The sequence below is a fragment of the Kryptolebias marmoratus genome, linkage group LG17 (assembly GCF_001649575.2).
Source record: "Kryptolebias marmoratus isolate JLee-2015 linkage group LG17, ASM164957v2, whole genome shotgun sequence".
Lineage (NCBI taxonomy): Eukaryota > Metazoa > Chordata > Actinopteri > Cyprinodontiformes > Rivulidae > Kryptolebias > Kryptolebias marmoratus.
The window spans coordinates 24,706,039-24,724,415 of record NC_051446.1 but is presented as its reverse complement, the minus strand read 5'-3'; the positions used below and the strand labels follow the sequence as shown (position 1 = coordinate 24,724,415).

The 18,377-nt window shown below is 40.9% G+C and overlaps 2 protein-coding genes and 1 long non-coding RNA gene across 3 annotated transcripts; 2 read left to right on the top strand and 1 right to left on the bottom strand.

Moving 5' to 3' along the window:
* Window positions 1–1,127: 1,127 nt before the first annotated feature.
* On the top strand, window positions 1,128–7,422 carry LOC108248040 (homeobox protein Hox-A3). Its single transcript, XM_017436501.2, has 4 exons — window positions 1,128–1,234; window positions 3,880–3,923; window positions 5,105–5,434; window positions 6,281–7,422. Exons 3-4 carry the CDS (start codon window positions 5,194–5,196, stop codon window positions 6,775–6,777), a joined length of 738 nt encoding a protein of 245 aa, XP_017291990.1. The 5' UTR covers window positions 1,128–1,234; window positions 3,880–3,923; window positions 5,105–5,193; the 3' UTR covers window positions 6,778–7,422.
* Window positions 7,423–7,500: 78 nt separating this feature from the next.
* hoxb1b (homeobox B1b) lies at window positions 7,501–9,272 on the top strand. Its single transcript, XM_017436500.3, has 2 exons — window positions 7,501–8,670; window positions 8,755–9,272. The coding sequence occupies exons 1-2, from the start codon at window positions 8,184–8,186 to the stop codon at window positions 9,057–9,059; spliced, it is 792 nt and encodes a 263-aa protein (XP_017291989.1). The 5' UTR covers window positions 7,501–8,183; the 3' UTR covers window positions 9,060–9,272.
* Window positions 9,273–9,820: 548 nt separating this feature from the next.
* Window positions 9,821–18,146, bottom strand: LOC112451412. Its single transcript, XR_003040229.2, has 4 exons — window positions 18,035–18,146; window positions 15,669–15,764; window positions 11,415–11,539; window positions 9,821–11,043 (listed from the first exon to the last, which is right to left on the bottom strand). It is a non-coding gene; the product is annotated as an uncharacterized LOC112451412 (long non-coding RNA).
* Window positions 18,147–18,377: the final 231 nt, after the last annotated feature.

Below are 18,377 nucleotides of genomic sequence, written 5' to 3'. Positions count from 1 at the left end.
GAGGGAGGATTGGAGCTTTAATCCCGGATTATCTGAGCTGAGAGGGAAGCACCTGAGCTTCATCCTTCACTTCAAACTGTTAGAGCGCAGCTTTATCTTTTTAAAATGTTCTTTTAACAACATGTTTAACGCAAAGATGGCTTCATTTTTTATATGTGGTGAAACAGCAAACAAAACAAATCAAAAAAATCAGTTTTAAAATAAAAAACTGGGACATCCTCGAGATGTTCTCACAGCTGAATTAAATCTAATACAGGCAGAAAATAAGATGGAATAAGGTGCAGAAATTAAAAATATTACTCAAAGATGTCGAAACAAAAACCCTTTTTCGTGCAAACAGGTTATCTTCATCAAACATTAAATATATTTTACAACATTTGAAGCTGAAAATTACTGATTTACATTTATTTTAAGATAGATAGATAGATAGATAGATTAATGATCTCATTAACACAGTAAACTACAGTAAACCAGCTGCAGTAAAACTTTCTGACAAACTATAAAATAAAAATGCAGTAACATTATTTTTAAGATGAGTAAATGCAGCATGCTACGGCAAGTTTCTTCAGCAGACTGTCTAATAAAATACAGTGTATTACTGCAAAAAATACTGTAATTTATTTCATATTAAGATTATTATATGAAAAACATTAATTTTTGTTTGCTGACAAAGCAGAAAAAGAACGAAAAGTGAAAATTTCCTTGAAGAACCAGTGATTTTTTTTGCAATAATAATAATAAGAAGTTAAAAAGCAGCTGCAGTCACCAGAAACACCAAGATTATTGTTATTTAGTTAATCTAATGTGTGTAACTTCTATAAGAGCACCTCATGTGTAGAAGAATAAACAGTTTCTAAGACCATATGTAACAAAGTAAAACATTAATATCTGCAGAAGAACTAAGACAACAAAGTGCTTCCCTGGTTTTTGCCTCAGCAGCTTCTCTGGTGAAGTTTTCGGGCCTCGGGGAGAGTTTCTCCCCCCTCTTTCTGCTCCTCATTGTGGGAGAATATGACATGTGGGAGAGTTTCAGGGCGAGCTCTGAATGTGGGCATTGTTCGGCACCTCGTTTGTCACGTCTTCTTTTCACAGCCGGCCGTCTGAGGGTCGAGGAGGAGCCGCCGTTTGCAGTTTGAGGGGCGAGTGTGACGAGGAACTCCACAAAACGGCCCCAACACGCCCGACTGGAGACACAATCTGTCCCCAGGAGGAGGACCAGGTCACAGAGACACCAGTAAGTTCCTCAGAAAGTTTCATTTTACAGCTTCTAATCTGAATGTGTTGCATGTAATGTGACCTTTGACATGAAGTGGCTCCAAATTTATTTGGAGTTTAAAGAAACCAAACAGATACTAATCCTCTGTTGTGTAGTTAAACTCATGCATGTGTTGCTTTTCTGCTTTAAATGTTTTGTTTGCTCATGCATTTGTTGGTTTACTGTTGATCCAACCGTCCCTGGATGAATTCAGAGCAGTGAGTCGCCTCAGCCTGCAGACACGTGGGTCCTGCAGCTAACTGACTGCAGAGGCTGCAGAGAGCTGCATTTATCAGCAGGAGGGGACGGGTGGTGGTGGTGGAGGGGGTGGAGGGGGCCGTGAAGACCTGCAGACGGTGGAGTGATGGCAGCTCAGGCATGCTGTCACACCTGTGAGGGATAACGGCGACGCACCGGGTTCAGATGGGTGTTTATATTTGTACAGTGTGTCTTTATTCAGCTGTCAGATCGGATATCTGCACCTCCACCTCCACCTGCACCTCCACCCATACATCACAGGACAGTTTACCCTCCAAACTGGGCTCTTATTGCTGATTTTCTTTGTGTTTTTATGGCATTTTTTATTGGCCATCAGCGAGATTTATGGATTATTGACCAGTTTATGTCGGATACACGTGGATCCTGCAGTGCATTTGTGCATTCTGCCACAGTTTCACAACATTTCAGCGTCAAATGGCACTTTTCCTCTTTCTGAATATTTACTTATTTTGCAGGCTAATATTTCAGGCCTTCATTATGCATGTCATATCACCGCTGACGTCACAGAGCAGGTGTAATCTCAGTCACACAATCATGGACAGAAATCCTGAATTTCAACCATTAAATGTCATAAACATGACACGAAAATGATGCAGAATGTGTTTTTAAAGAGGCCAGATATGCTCTAAAAATGAAACTAAGACATTTTCAGTCAACTGCTTCCACTATATTTGATTGTTTAAATATAAATAATAAAAAATAGCACCTCCTGGTTTCAGGAATAATGTGTCGGTACGGAAAGCAACCTGGGACAATCTTTACTCTGTTTTAATCTGTCATCATATTGTTTTAACACAACCAAACCTGCTTACCGTGACTCTTAAAAAAACTAAAATCATTAAAATCAGCATTAAATTCAAGACCTTAAAAGGAAAGAAATCCCCTGCAGCCTTTCACACTGAAGTCTGAAACTAAAATCATCTTTCTGTGTTGAATCGAATCTTTAAAATGAATGTTACAGAAAATCTCACAAAATGAGCCTTTGGCTCTCAGAGTGGCTGTCAGGAAGGAGTCTCAGCTACCACCACACCAAACTTTAGTTCAATATCTGAGAAACTGACTGAGTTATATTCATTCCTGTGTTTCATACGTTTGATTAGCTGTGGCGGCCATCTTGAATCAGATTGACTCCAAAAGTTAATGAGTTGTGGATGCATATTTAATGATTCATTTCTGAGAGTTTCATTAAAATCCGTCCAGTGGTTCTTGAGATATTTTGCTAACAGACAGACAAACACCCGGATTTATTTTCTCAGTGTAACTTTTTTTTTTTTGCACAGCAGGGTTTTTTATTTTAACTGAAACAGATTTTTATGATTATTCTCAGCGTAGATCAGCACAAACAAGCAGCTCAATTACAAGAATTATTTATTTTTTCCACAACTTTCTGTGTAGAAACCTCAGGGGGTCCATCAGCGAGCAGAACCGGGCCGTGTTCCGTGTTCCGTGTCTGCATCTGTTTCCGGTGAGCACTAAGCAGAGGTCTGCACGTGGAGCTGAAACAATAAAACCAAGCATCAGAGATCAAAGGAGATCAGTGGGTTAAATATTACCTTTAAGATGAGAGATCAAAGCGCCGCTGATCGATTGAACTGATTGAAGTGCCGTCTGTCCGTCAGCCTCTCAGGGACCCTGAGCTCTGATCTATATGAGATATAAAAACGAAAAGCTCCTCATGAACCAAACATTTAGATTCTAATCAAGATAATCTTTTAGAATATATATAAATATGATCATATTTGTGGGATTTCCGAGCAGAAAATGCGCCCTGAACGCATCATTCTGTTTGATAATCTGTTGGCAAAATATCTCATGAGCTGCTGAACGGATTTTAATGAAACTCCAGGAAATGATTAATTGGACGAACGTCTACAACTCATTTACTATCTGAGTCAAACCGATTCAAGATGGCCGCCACAGCCAACTGACCTCAGACGACACTATGGTGACTGCTGGGATTTGGTGTGGTAGCTGAGAGTCATTCACAGCATAGGTGGCGGGCGACAAGCATTCCGTGAAGGAATATTAGGTCTTTTATTTAAATTTAGTTTAGGGATTAAAAATATAAACATTTCTGTTTATTTAAGAAATATTTAAAGTGTTTTATTCTCCTCTAATTGCCATAAAGTCAGTTAAAACGCTTCTTCTGATAAGGATCAAAAAGGGAGTGATTACCATGCATGATCAGCAGAAAACACACACACACACACGCGCGCGCGCGCGCGCCGGCTGCAGACACACAGGGCGGTCTGAGCTGCAGGAACACCGTCCACTCATGTGGGAGCCGCTGCCTCTGCTCGGATTATTCTAATCTGACGGATTTTTATTTGTTCTTTAATCTGAAGGTGTCGGGGAGGCTGGTGCTGGTTTCAGCGCGCGGGTCCTGGAGGTAAGGCGGCCGATCCGATCCGATCCGAGCCGAGCAGAGCAGAGCAGAGCAGAGCCGGGTTCTGTGTCTTTATGATTTATGATCCTGCCTGCAGCCGCGGTTCATCCAGAGTTCATAAAGCTGCATGCCTCCAGTCCTAATCTCTCTCTCTCTCTCTGGATTTTATCCTCAGGTTTGGAAAACTGACGCTTTATATTTCATATTATTTCGTTCCAGAAGAAGAATTCAGTATATTTCTATATATAAATATATTTAAACTGGCTAAAAAGATGGATTTTCTCTCAGTTCTGGGCAGCAGGAGCAGCAGCACAAAAGACATTTGTATAATTTTGCATTTGATGGATGAGTTTCCCTCTAGATTCTGATTTAACATTTAATTTTTCATCTTGCAAACAGGCCAGTATTTTAACAGAACAAATGTTGTTTATGACCACATGTTTCAGCAAACAGATAACAAAATAAAACCTTGTTATTTGAACATTTGTTTAGCAAATTAGTTGCTTTATTTACAGCTTTCTTTCTTCATTTTTGCCATTTCAGTTAACTAAATTCAATTAAACAAAAAATGCCTTTATATAAATAATTTCTCATGCTATTTTTTAAAATTTGTATCTGATCTTTATTCAAAGCATTTTATAACCCACAAAAATATTTATATAATTTACATGTTTTAATCAAATTAAAGGGCCTCACTTCAAACAGACAGAAAACATCCTCCTGATCTGCATTAAACGGTTCTGTGTGAAAGATTTTATTCCAGATGTGTTGATTTGCAGTTTAGAACTGCGGGTATGCACTCAATGTAAACAGAATACTTTTATTTGCACAAATCTGAGAATGTGTAACCTATTTTCAGTCACTTCCTGTAGGTAAACAAAGTGGTGTTTGGCATCTATTTTTATTTTCAGGACACATTAATCATCGATATAAAATCATTTTGCACAGATTTTAGGATTTTTGTTTTTGTGTTTTCATGACTTTGCAAGAAGTCAAACATTTAAGACAAGGAGATAAATAAAATAGCTGAATTTCTTTAGATTTATCCTGGGATTGATGTTTTTTTTCTTCGTTCTGCCTCTCCAGCCAGCTTGCTATTCATGTCAGTTCACCATTGAGTTCATAAGATGGATCATTTGGTCTCCTCCCTGATTCCCTCTCCTTTTCTCTCCCGATCCTCTCAGGCCCGAAGCCTTCGGCTCTCTGGAAACCTGCCATGTGACATTTGGCTGCCAGAAGGTCAAAGGGGGCCCCCAGTGCTCCTTCCACGGAAATGCAGAGAAGCAGCGCCGCGCACAGCCTCCACCAGCAGCACCAGCACCATCAGCACCACCTGGACCTCTGCAGCCAGGCTCCGGGTGGCGTCTCCGGGCTCGGGGGCTCTGATCTCCACCCGTCTGTGGAAATGTTCGAGTTCCCACAGAGGTCCAAACCGCTGAGGTTTACAAAAAAGGTCTTCCCCTGGATGAAGGAGTCCAGACTGTCCAATCAGAACACAGAGCAGAAAACTGCAGGTATGACAACAAATTAAAGGTTTAAATTATTACTTTTCATCTTAGTCTCCTCTGAATAAGTTGAATCTTTAAAATATTTCCTCTTGAGGGTGAGAAAGTCAGTCCAGGCTGCAGACAAGGCCTTTACTTTTGTATTTTATGATGTTATTTACAGAAAATAACAATAAATCCTGATTTAAACAAAGCAAATCATGTTAGAATCAAGCTTTTATTTTATGCCTTATCTTGTTTATTTTATTCTTATTTAAACTCTAATAATGTTGTTTTGTGAAACATTTTATTTGTAGTAAAGCTTGACTCAAATTTCTTTATAATTTGTGTTAGAAAATGAAGAAAAAAATAAACAAAATATTATTTTAAAGCATTGAAATGTAAACTAGCGATAAACTAAAACAGCCCAGATCTGTTTACCACCTTTAATTCCCTCAGGATATTAATTTCTTTCATTTTGTTTCTGTGTTTTAATGTTTATCTGCCTCAGGGCCAATTTTAATTATTTATTTAAGGGTTCTGTTGGAAAGAAGGTTAACTGTTGGCCTTTTTTCCTGGAGTCCTATTAAATAATAAGAATAAAAGGATATTTTTACACAGACATTGATCTGAATCTAAGTGTTTATTATTTTTATTGTTATTTTGATAGATAGATGCATCACAGAATAGTAAATATCTCTCAGTATAATGGCTGTTGTCTTGATTTAAGAGGTATTGTGTCAAAAATATGTTGTTTTTGTCTCAATTTTGTCCTTTTTTGTTGTCGTTTTTGTTTAAAAAAAAAAGAAAATACCTAAAGAAAAAGCAGCAGTAACATCCTGGTTGGAATAACCTTCCTGTCTTCTTTCCCCGCAGCTTGCGCCGAGGTGTGCACGAGCTCGAGCCCGGCCTCCAAGCGCACGCGCACCGCCTACACGAGCGCGCAGCTGGTGGAGCTGGAGAAGGAGTTCCACTTCAGCCGCTACCTGTGCAGGCCGCGGCGCGTGGAGATGGCCGGCCTGCTCAACCTCAACGAGAGGCAGATCAAGATCTGGTTCCAGAACCGGAGGATGAAGCAGAAGAAGGACCAGCGGGTGCAGCGGTGCCCCAACACCTCCTCCTCCTCCTCCTCCTCCCCGCCATCCTCCCCCTCCGCTGCGGGCAGCCCCACTCTGACCAGCCTGGGTTACGTCCATGTGGGCGCAGATTATCAGCCGGCTTACCCGACAGAATGCTCCAAATATCCGGCCTCGAGCTTTACGCACGAGCCGCAGTTTGACGCGCAATACAGCGCGCGCGCAGGAGCTGACCCGAGCGGCTCATACTTCTGCCAGGACCGAATCCTGCAGGCTCCAAAACTCACTCATCTGTAGCACATCTGCCCAGCTGCATGCAGTATTTAACATTTATTTATTCCGCTTGTAAATCTAAATATGAAGCTAAACTTTTTATTTATTTACGTTTGATATGTTTGCACTTTCTGTGCGCTTTTACGCATGAGTTTGTTCTCTTTATTTTAAAAAAATGTTACAATTAAGACCAAAATAGCTCAAATTAAAATATTAATTATTTAGGAAGAGAAAGAAATCAGTTGACTTTTAATCCCATCACGCAGGAGCTCCAGATTAAACCCTCCTTTAGGAGCCAAAACGCGCCTGGAAATGGCGAATCTTTGGTTTTTATCCAGTTAAAGCTGATAATGAGACCCATTAAGTTAATTAGAGGTTCGGATGAGAGCGGATCTTTAAAAGCGTTTGGAAGATTTTCACATTAAGCAGGGATAACAGTCTGTTTTTTTCTTCTGGCCCTTGAGAGCATCTTTTGTTCTTTTATGGTCAAAATGAACCAAACAAGCTGTCAGGGTCTGAAAAAGGAGCCGTGATGGATGAGCGGAGTCTCTGCGCTGACATGTTTCTGCAACAACGAGGCCACCAAACAGTTCAGCAACAAAATAGTAAAAAAGCTAATTAAACTCATATTAAAATATTTAATTTAACTTAATGCGCTTTTGGAGCATTTGAGAAAACATTTTTCCCTAAAAAAACAAATTTATTCCAAAATCAAGATTTAAAGAAATTTAAGGAGCGCAAAAAAAATCTGGAACAGTTTATATTTGAAGGCCATGTTTTTGCCTGTTAGTAAAATATCTTATGAACCACTGATTCGGGTTTTAAGGAAACTCTCTGAAAGTGATCACCGGATGTTCATCCTCAGCTGATCAACTTCAAGATGGCCGCCACAGCCAAGCGACATCAGCCAACACGGACATGACTGCAACTCAGTCAGTTTAAAAGATGTTTAGTTCAGATTTGGTGTGGTAGTAGCTGAGAGGTGTTCACAACACATACTCTGAGCGTCACATCCGGTTGTCTGAAGTTTTCAACTTTTGATGATTTTAGTCTAAAACTTCGGCAGGAAAGGCGGCGGGCGATACGCATTCCTTTAATAAATGTCAGGCCTGAAATAAGAAGTGATCGTGTGAAGTGTTAGTTATCTGAGTGCAGATGTGTCCTGATGTTTGGGTTCCGGCGGCTCTGACTCCAGTGTTTGTCATGTAAATGGACCCGTTTGATGGACCTGACGGACCGCTGCGGCTCTGCGGCCATTGGCGTTTCCCGGGTCACATGGTGCGTCAGGAAGGTGATATGAGGGGTGGAGGGCAGTTTTACAGCTTTGACAAACTCCCTACAGGACAGGGCTAAAGGGGAGCAGGGAGCAGCCATTAATGACTGCTCGGTCCTGATCTGAGTTCGGAGCAGACAGCGGGCCCAGGTTCGGGATGAACTCCTACTTAGATTATCCCGTGTGCGGCCGGGCAGCGAACCTTTTCAGCGCCAACACTTTCAGCCACAGATACGCGCCCGGCTCGTGCGCAACAGGTGATAGTTACGCACCGGACGGCCGCCTGGTCGGGTCAGCGCCGCACCCGAACCTCCCTCTGCACCAGCAGGCCCACGTCAACCTGGACCTGCAGTTCTCAGCACCCGGGAACCCCATGTACGGATCTCCTCTGGAGTTCGGCCTCGCTCCCGACCAGGACCGGAGCTTCCTTCAGGCCTCCCCGCTCGGAACAAACATGGCTCCCTACGGCGGGGACAGCTGCGGGCCCGGAGGCGCATCTGGAGGCCAGTATTTGCAGTTCGAGGATCAGAGGCAGCAGGAATATGCAGTTTACGGGAGGCCGCAGTGCAGGGAGAGGGAGCCCGTGGAGGAGACCTCGAAAACTTTTGACTGGATGAAAGTGAAAAGGAATCCTCCAAAAACAGGTTTGTGGCAGGTATCAGATCCAAAACGTGCGTAAAACGTCATGCGTAACGCTTTAATGTTTGTCCATCTGTCCTCACGTGCAGCGGTCCTGTCGGAGTTCGGGGTTCCGGGTCAGCACAACGCCATCCGGACCAACTTCACCACCAAGCAGCTGACGGAGCTGGAGAAGGAGTTCCACTTCAACAAGTACCTGACGCGGGCCCGGCGGGTGGAGGTCGCGGCCAGCCTGGAGCTCAACGAGACGCAGGTGAAGATCTGGTTCCAGAACCGCAGGATGAAGCAGAAGAAGCGCGAGAAGCTCGGCTGCGTCCTGGCGGCACCTGCGGACAGGAGAGGCTCCGGTTCCGACGCGTCCCCGAAGACAAAGGGGGACAGATGTGGACAATGACGGGACTAAGCTGCACCACTCCAGATCAAAACTGAAAATAAGTGGTGGATTTGTGAACTTTACAGGGTATGTTTGTGTCTGAATCTGATGCTTTTAAAAAAGTTTAAACCCATTTTTCCCCATTCTTTTCATCAGGAGCTCATGTTTTGTTTAAACACTGTTTGCACTATTTATTTACAGGGTATTTTCCAACATGCTTTAATAAAGGCTATAAAATGAACCAAAGTGTTGCGTTTGTGGTAAATACCTGCAGACAGATCATCCTCCTTTATGTGCAAAATGAAATTTTATGTGGATTTAAACTCCAGATAAAAACTCCATAAATAGTTCCACTAAAGTCTGCTGCTTGCATAATGTGACAAGAGGAATCTTTCCCAACACACAGGGTGGTTCTGGGTGACCTTTTCACCTCCGAATACCTCCAGGGGCTCTAAACATGACAACAAACTGCAGGAAGCCAGGTCTCACTCTTGATTTGTTACCCAAATTCTACTTGCCTGTCATAGCTGCCTGTTTGACGTGATTTAAAGAAGAAAATAAAGTCAGTTTATAAAGCTACTCACTGCAATGTCATGAGGACTGGTAAAGAATAAAATAAAAGCATACAGTAAGAATCAAATCGAGCACAATCTTGTTGGTTATTATCCTTAAGAACTGGAAGCAAATTTGATGCTACCAACAATGTCAGAGCTGTTTGTGATCAAGAAGTCAGACTTATTTGGACACATTGGCAGATATTTACGCTCAGATTTATTTAGTAAAGTCTGTGGATAAAAGTACTTAGTTTACATACAGCGTACCCAAATTTCAGAATCTGGAAAACTACAAGATTAATCTGTTTCAAACTGCAAAATAACCCTTTTATGTTTGATTTCATAGTTTGCAAAGAGTACCTTTAAATCCAAAATTTGATGCCAACTACATCAAATTTTGTGTTTGTTTACCTTTGGAAACAGCCGAAGTGACTGACAATTACGACATCCAGAGAAGAGCCCTTTGTGATCAAGTAGTCCAGTAATTTTGATGCATCAGGATGTTATTTATGCTCAGATTTGTCGAATAAACTCTGCAGATAAAAGGAGTTTCCTTACATTGAGTGCAGACCCGCATTTCAGATTTGCATATCAATCTATCTGGAAAACTACCAGAGTAACCTCCTTTAAACTCCACCACTTGATCTAGTTCAGGCTAACCTTTTTAATGTTTGATTTATTAGTTTGCAAAAAGTACCTTTAAATAAAAGCAGGTGGTAACTTTAAATAAGAAGAGGCGTTAAGGTTGGGTTAAAAGCCTCCAGGACTGGATCACCTTGTTTCCTGTGATGGAGAAGGGGCAGCAGATTCAATATTTGCTCTGGGGGTGATGGGTTTACTCACAGTTTCTGCCCCAACAGCACCGGCCTGTTGATGCCGTCCTTCCTTAAAGCTGCAGGTTCACGCAGAGTTCAGGCACAAATGAATGCAGAGTCAATCTGTCAAGACAACCGGAGTGACTCGTGGAGCAAACTCCTGGGCTTTTTTACGCTTTAGATATTCACAGGTATTGCTTTTAATATTCCAACTAATGAGATTTGGAACATTTTGACCAAACCGTGTGAACTTTAATCTTTTTGAGGCGTCTGAAATGAAACTGCAGCAGCCATTCAATCTGCAGCTCTTTAACAACTATATCAATAATAAATACAGTTTAAATATCATACGCTTCATTACTGTGGATTAGAAGAAGAGCTCAGATGTTCGACGTGCCTTTTCTTTTTAAAAGAAAACTGGTTTTTGGATGAGAGATTCAGCAGCGACGGTGCAGAAAACAAGTGTGCGACTTCTTTCTCTGCCGACTCTGGAGGTAATCCCTCAGCGCTCCCAGCAGGCTCTCCATCTGGAGGTGTCAGAGTCGGTGGTGCAGCCAACACCGAGGAGACAGATGTTCAGCTGGGAGAGAGGGCGAGGAGCTTTTTCACCTTCGGATCATCGGCGCAGAGCTCCTTCTGCGGGAGAATGTAGGGCAAAGGAGAGAGGATGGGGACAGGTTGAGGCTGCAGCTACAAACAGACATTTTCACTAAACCTTAATTACTGCCTGTCCCTTTGAAAGGTGGGCGACGATGTAACTGCCTGTATGCATGTGTGTGTCAGGAAAATATCTCTTGAACCACTGAATGTAAACGTCCTTTAACTGACCTCAGCAACACAAACAGTAATTTAAACAGACACTGAGCTAAAATCTGGTGTGGTCGTAGCTGAGAGTAGATTTTATCATCAGAGATTTTAAGATGTAACAAAAAGGTTGTAACTCTGTCATTTCTCAACATGTTAGTTAAAAACTGAAATGAATTCAGTGTTTCAGATGTTTTTTTTACACGTTTATTCGATCGGTGCCCTCGCTGCAGTTTGTGCCCCATGCTGCTGGCTCGCCACCAGCTCCCCCGTCGCCCTGCAGCGTCCTGAAGGCTCCGAAGCAAAATGGAGGCATCGCATCGGAGATCTGCCACAGAGAAAGGCTTTTTATCGGCAGGCATCAAGCGAGCAGCTTTATGTCGACACAAACGGTCTATAAATGGATTTCAGTATGATTTCCCAAGATATTAAAACAAATCAACTCCTGTGAAACCAGAAGAGTAATTAAAATGGTAGAAATCACATTTTCTGCTAAAATACAGCGTGAACAATTAGTTCTGAATAAAAAACCCAAACAGAACAAAAGCTAAAATCAGCAAAACAGCAGCTAAAAACTAAAATAAACAAACTATAGCTAAAAGCTTATATTAGCAAACCTGTAGCTAAAAGCTAAAATCTGCAAAACAGTTGCTTAAAAGCTAAAAGGTTATATTAATAAAACAGCAGCTAAAAACTAAACTGAACCAAACAGAAGCTAAAAGCAACAAATAACAAAACGAAGCATAAAGCTTACAAAAACTAAAATGACCAAAGCTACAAAAGCCTTAGCTAAAAGCTAAAAAGCACAAAACTGTAGCATTTAGCAAGACACTAGCTAAAAGCTAAAAGAAGATAAAAACAGAATGATGATGCTGAAGTAAATATTTAAAGATCAATGTTTCTGAAGGAAGTGAAAAGATCTGAGGATTTTAAATCGATTTCAATAATTCAGGCACACTTTTCCAGATCGAGCCGAACGTTTTGATATATAATTTGATTTATATGTAGTTTAACTGCAAAAACTATCTGGAAGAAACTCCAAAACAGAAAACGATCAGATGCTGAGTCAGCATTTACACAAAAATGCACAGAAAAAAAACTAATTCATGCCTAAAAATTAAAGTGCAACAAATTATGCTGACAGATTATAATTATAGTAACATTTCTGTGGTTTTAATGCATCCAGTGTCAGAATTTAACGCTCTGAGAATATCTTTGGCTTCAGGATGCAGGTTGGACACGTCTGAAGATATCCCCTCATCTTCACATCAGAACTTTTAGATGAAGAGAAAACAAGCAGGAGTTTAAATATTTGCACAAGAACCTGTCTTAGAATAGATTTACACAAATGTTTGGAACAGAAAAGTTGTTAAAATGCATCCTGAACTTCAAATTTAATAAAAGTATAACATTATTCAAGGTGCAAACACACAAGACGATTCACAGAGTCATGATTTATTTAGCAAATGACATAAATTTTATTCCTTTGACGCAGTTTCATTGGTTTAAATTTGTGTAAAGATGCTGCTGAGGTATGAAAGAAAGGCCCACTTTCTTCTTCTTTTGTTTTGGCACCGAGCCTCCTTACAGCCCAGCCTGCGAGGCTCTTGACAACCATCCCCCATCCGAGTCAGGCTCGATTGGATCTGGAAGCGGCAGCTGACCCGAAGCTCCTGTCTCCTGGATCCCCCCCTTGCGACTGGATCCTTTCCCCACTCCATCAGCACAGTAACTGAGAGAGACAAGTGACTTGGCCAGGGTTAACGTCTTAATACTCCCTGGGATTGCCTCCAGGATCCAAATGGCTACCTCTAATAGTTTTCCTCCTCTGTGTTGCCTGTCAGACGGCTATGACTCCAAAAACATAAAAACAAGACTCTAGCTGAGCGTAACGAAGCAGCACAATGAAATAATGAGGGGTGGTGAGGAAGAGCGGCGCTCCCCTGAAAGGTTTGGCGCGAGGATAAGGGATACTTTGCATGTCGAGGCTGCAGACTTGAAATTAAGGCAGCTCCTTTCCCTCGGAGCCCGGGAGGGAGGGTTTGGACCAGAACTCAATCAGTGTCACGTCACATGGTTCAAAGCGGCCAATTCGACGCTGCCAGGAGGCTGAGAAATGCAAGGTGACAGTTCATTTTACGAGTGACAGTGTGTCGGTCTCGCTCACTGGTTCCCCAGTCAATTTCCAGCGAGCGGTGAAGGTTGCTGGAGACAGACAGCGGCTACACCTCCTCCTCCTCCTCCTCTTCATCCCATCGACCCCGCTCTGCTTTGTATTCCAATTAACTGGACAGGGGGAGAGGCTGCAGGATCGCGAGCAAAACGCAGACACATTCTTCTGGCGTTTTCCCAGTTTCTCAATACCAATAGTGCTTCGCTTCCATTTTTCCCTCCTCTTCTCTGATTATTACAGGAACCGCTCGTTCCCCTGCGTGAAAGCTGATTCATTTTCCTTTCATGTTCTTTATTTTTCCCCATGTTCTTTGCAGTCTACCTACTTCTGCACAGTTTCTGCTGTTTTAGACGTTCATATATGAAAATGTTCATCTCATTTTAGAATTATTTGACTTTTTTTTACAAATATTTTCCCCGTCTGCAGCATACTGGCTCTATTTTTGTCTTCTTTTGCTACTTTTAGCTTCTAGCTAGCCTTTATTACTCTGAAGTAACGTTTTGCTGCTTTTAGCTAACATTTTGAGACTTCTGTTACTTTTAGCCTTCTGGTTCTTTCAGCTTTTAGCTTTGACTTTGCTACTTTCAGCTAGCCTTTTAACGTTTAGTTAACAATTTGCTGTATTTAGCTTTTACCCGGTGCTTCTTTTAGCTTTAACGACCCAGTTTTAGCTTGTTCGGCCATTTTCAGCCATGTCACTCGGCGCTCACGTTGCGATTTCACAGAAAATGTAATTTCTCTGGTTCATAGAGTGTTTCTTCCCTCCAGGGACGATGAAATATAGATCCCTCTCAGACATTCATACATCACTTGTAATAGAGGTGTGTAATTCCTCCGTCTCTGCTGTAACGTCTCCTAACAGACACCTGGAATAATGCTGAATTAATATTTTGAAATGGTTCATCTATTCCAACACAATACAGCGTGAATGATTTTCCATTCAGTGCTTTCAGAGCTGACACTGATCTGAGCTCAGGTAACTCCCTGAGTCAGCCTGAAGATTCAGATTTTCTTCTCTGTCTCTTCTCGTCCTCAATCTATCATCACTTTTTTTTTTTTTTTTTTACCTTCGCCACCCCCGTCCCTCCTCTGCACTGACATATGTTTGAGCAATGGGAGGGTTGGGAATACAATGATTCGGAGGAAATCCGAAAAGTAAACTGGCTCTTTTTGTCTCCTCGGGCAACACAAACATTTGCAGCGGACCCGTTAGAATCAGGCCAAACACCGCTTTTTATTAAGGGGTTAAATTCAGGGACATGTTTAAATTATAGGGCAACAACTTGAGACATTTATGAAAGTTTCAGGTTTTTTGTTTTTGTTGATCTATGTGTGTGCATTTGTTTGTACAGTTAGCAAAATATCTCACTGAAACAAATTTAATTAAACTTTCAGAAAGATGTTCAACTACGACTGACCTTAGCTAACACAAAAAGGGCTATAACTCAGACAGTTTTACAGATATTGACCTAATATTTGAGGTGGTAGTAGCTGAGCCTCGCCCTTAACTTACACTCTGAGCACTAACGGATCACCATATATCTTGCAATATCGCATGAGATCGCACATTACAGCATCAAAACGGCTATAACGCCGTTCCTTCTCATTTTAAGATGATTTTAGCTTAAAACTTTGTCCTTAAAGAAGGCAGGCGATATGCATTCATCCAAGGAAATGTTTAATTTTTAAGCTTTTCCAACATTAATGTAAATTTCCCCCCAAATAAAGCCAAATAGAAGTTGAAAGTCAGGCTCTGATGTGTTATTTGTGGGAAGGTTTCTGCCTAAAGCTGGAGACTGCAGTGTTTTTCTGTATGTGTGTGTGTGTGTTTGCAGGACAGGATGCATTCACACACACACACCATGCCCTGAGGATCCTCCTGACTCTCTCCTGGCGCTATCAGATCAGAGAGACCTGCCGTCCCTCCCCGCGCCGCAATGCAAATGAAAAGGAATGTGCTGATAAAAGGCCAGATCCTGGAGATGAGAGGGCAGGAGGAGGACAGCAAATGTTAAAGGTGGGAGGGGGGGAGAAGCGCCTCTTGGGGAGATGAGAGGGTGGCTGAGGAGTCGGTGTTGGTAGTGGTGGGAGATCATAGCCGTGCTCCCCCCTCAGCGGCGTTTGATACGGGGCTTTTGTCGCTCTTTCAGAGATGCATTGTTGGGTGGTGTAATCCCCGTCGGATTACAAAGAGCTTCCCTTTTCATACAGGGGGGTGCTGGCCCTGAGCTGTCAAGGGGTGGGAACCTCTTTTCCAGGGGAGGGGACCCCCAGTTCCTCTTACCTTCACAGGGGCTTTTAGCTGGGAGGCCAGTCAGGCTCAGGTCAGCGTGGGGACAATCCTGACGTGGGACTCAACTCGGCCTGACCCCATGGCTTCCTGTTGGGAGGTGACAAGGAAGGAGGCAGCTTTAAACATGAATATTACTGAAAAAACTTTAAAATCTTACCAAACGAAGCGTGGTTCTGCTCCTGTTCGAATGAAGAAGGTCATTATTATCGTCGTCTGATGAAGACAATAGGTGATAATGTCTTTGCCTGGTTTGTCTGTAGTGTTAGCAAAATATTTCATGAAGAAATGGGTATTAATTAAACTCTCAGTAATCACTGGATGTACATGAAAGTGGCCACAGCTAAGTGATCTTAGCAAACACAAATATGGCTACAATTCAGCCAATTTTACAGACAATGAGCTCAAACTTGGTGTGGTAGTAGCTGAGACTCATTCACAACACGTACTCTGAGTGTTATCACAATGAGTAATATTTTAGCTTATCTACAACTGAATAACTTCAAGGTGGTCGCCCAAACCAAGCAAATTTACCTAACACAAAAATGGCTACAACTCAGTCAGTTTTACAGATACTGAGCTAAATTTGATGTGGTAGTAGCTGAGAGTCATCCTCAACACACATAGCGAGTTCATGCACGACATCGTTGACCAAACCGGCTACAAACCTGTGATTTCTCAGCATAAAATTATTTTAGATTAAAGCTCCGGCATGAAAAGCAGCGGGTGATATGCATTTCTTTAGGGACTGCTTGGCCTCTAATTTCCATAAGATTTAAGAAAATAAATTAGTCTTGTCACGTGTATATGTCTCACAAATCCATAACATATCCATGCAAACATCCTTTTATTTTAATAAAAGTTAATTTATGGATTAATTTTATGGCTAAAGAAAAAAAAAGGCATTCATCCAACAAAGCTTAATATATGCTGGCCACGTCAGCAGTGCCGAACGGAGATTTAGTTACTCAATTGCTTTTTTTTTTTTTCCTGTGTTCCAGTAATACCGGATCAATAAGGCGATAGCGATGGCCACCAGTATTTCTGTGCTTCTCCCACCGCCTCCTCTGAAAGGGTGAACTGTGTGAAAAAGACCAGCCCAGTTCAATCCACTGCTGTTCACCCTCTGCTGGTAATCTGAACCATTCATCCACGCCCTGTCAGAGGTTGTGAGGGACCAATTTAGTGGCGCTGCATTCATGTGTCGACTGAAACATCCTTGTTAGTTTTTTTTTTCTGCTCAGATCAAACATCCGTGGAAAGATTTAAACTGTTAGAGTGAGAATTTCTGTAACCCATTTAGTCAAGATGTGCTGGAGAAAATTAAATTTAGTAGTTAAATTATCTGTTGTTTTACAGCCCGCTAAAATGCAACTGCATCCTGGTAGTTATTTCTTATCTTTATAAACAAGACAGCTTTATTACGCTGCATTTTTATCAGCATGTAGTAAAACATTACATGTCCTCATTTAGACAAAATTGAAACAGATTTAATAGCACTTTAAAATCTTGTAAAATTTGACCTTATATATTTAATGAAAGCACAGAATGTTTTCTTCCGTTCTCTAAAGGCATTTCAAAACCATTTCAGTGCATACAAAAAACATGTGACATATTTAGTTTTTAGTATTTTGCAAATAAAATAGTCATCTTTGTACATTTGCAGCTGATTTTTAGTGACACAAGAAGAATATTTAGCTAAATGTGAACATAAACTAATTAAAAACTTTAAAGACATATAACCATTCATGATGAGTGATTACTTACATGTTAAATTGAACAAAATACCTGAAAAGAGTAACTTAATTTAATAAACAGTAGCTTAAAGTTAATAAAACATATTGCTACACAATTATTAATGTAAAAGGTCAATAATAAATATAATAAACAGATTAAAAATGCAATCTGGACGTATGTATTTACCTGTTTTTGTAATTTTATATAATATAATTCAGGTGTAGTAATTTCTCATGATGCACTAAAAACTCTCATTTACAATTTCACAGTTTCTAAGATTTGATGTCCTTGAAGGCAGCAACTTCACAAAAAGTGTAAAATAAAATAAAAATATAAAGTTATTTTTAAACTAGTTTACAAAGCGTAAAATAAAACAATATATAAAATAAAAAAGCTAAAAGCAAGCTTACAATGTTGAATTAAAAATATTGCAAAGTGTGATTTACGATTTTACAAACTCATAGATGAGACGTTTAACCCACGGTACTTGAATGCACCACCATGCACCACCATGTGTAAAACCACCTAAACTACCTAATATAAAACCCAAAATATACTATAATAAAATACAAATAAAATCATTGTGTGTTTTATTCGAACGTTAAATAATAATAAATACTTACTCAGATAAATATGATTACAAGACGAACATCGGCTGACTCATGCAAGCTAACATAAACAAGCTAATGTTAGCCAATGGCGACCTCCACCATCAATTAAATCGTAGAAGAAGAACGTTAGCCTCCCATTCAGCGCGAGGGAAGCTGAAGTTTACTTCGACCTACGAAACCCATCATTGGTAAGATAATAAATTCAGCTGAAGTAAATTTGAAAAGCGTCACATTTTAAGTGGATTGTAAGACAAATTAGTAATTTATAAAAAGTACACAAGGTTATAAAATATGAGTATAATGATATTAGAGCTACCATTTCCGGTGTAATGCTAACGCTAGCTAGCTAACTAGC

Bases quoted from the DNA above. Each gene is read 5' to 3' on its own strand.
- hoxb1b (XM_017436500.3), top strand. From the start codon at position 8,184: ATGAACTCCTACTTAGATTATCCCGTGTGCGGCCGGGCAGCGAACCTT. The intron at 8,671-8,754 runs GTTTGTGGCAGG...CCTCACGTGCAG, and splicing joins AAGGAATCCTCCAAAAACAG to CGGTCCTGTCGGAGTTCGGG.
- LOC108248040 (XM_017436501.2), top strand. From the start codon at position 5,194: ATGCAGAGAAGCAGCGCCGCGCACAGCCTCCACCAGCAGCACCAGCAC. The intron at 5,435-6,280 runs GTATGACAACAA...CTTTCCCCGCAG, and splicing joins CACAGAGCAGAAAACTGCAG to CTTGCGCCGAGGTGTGCACG.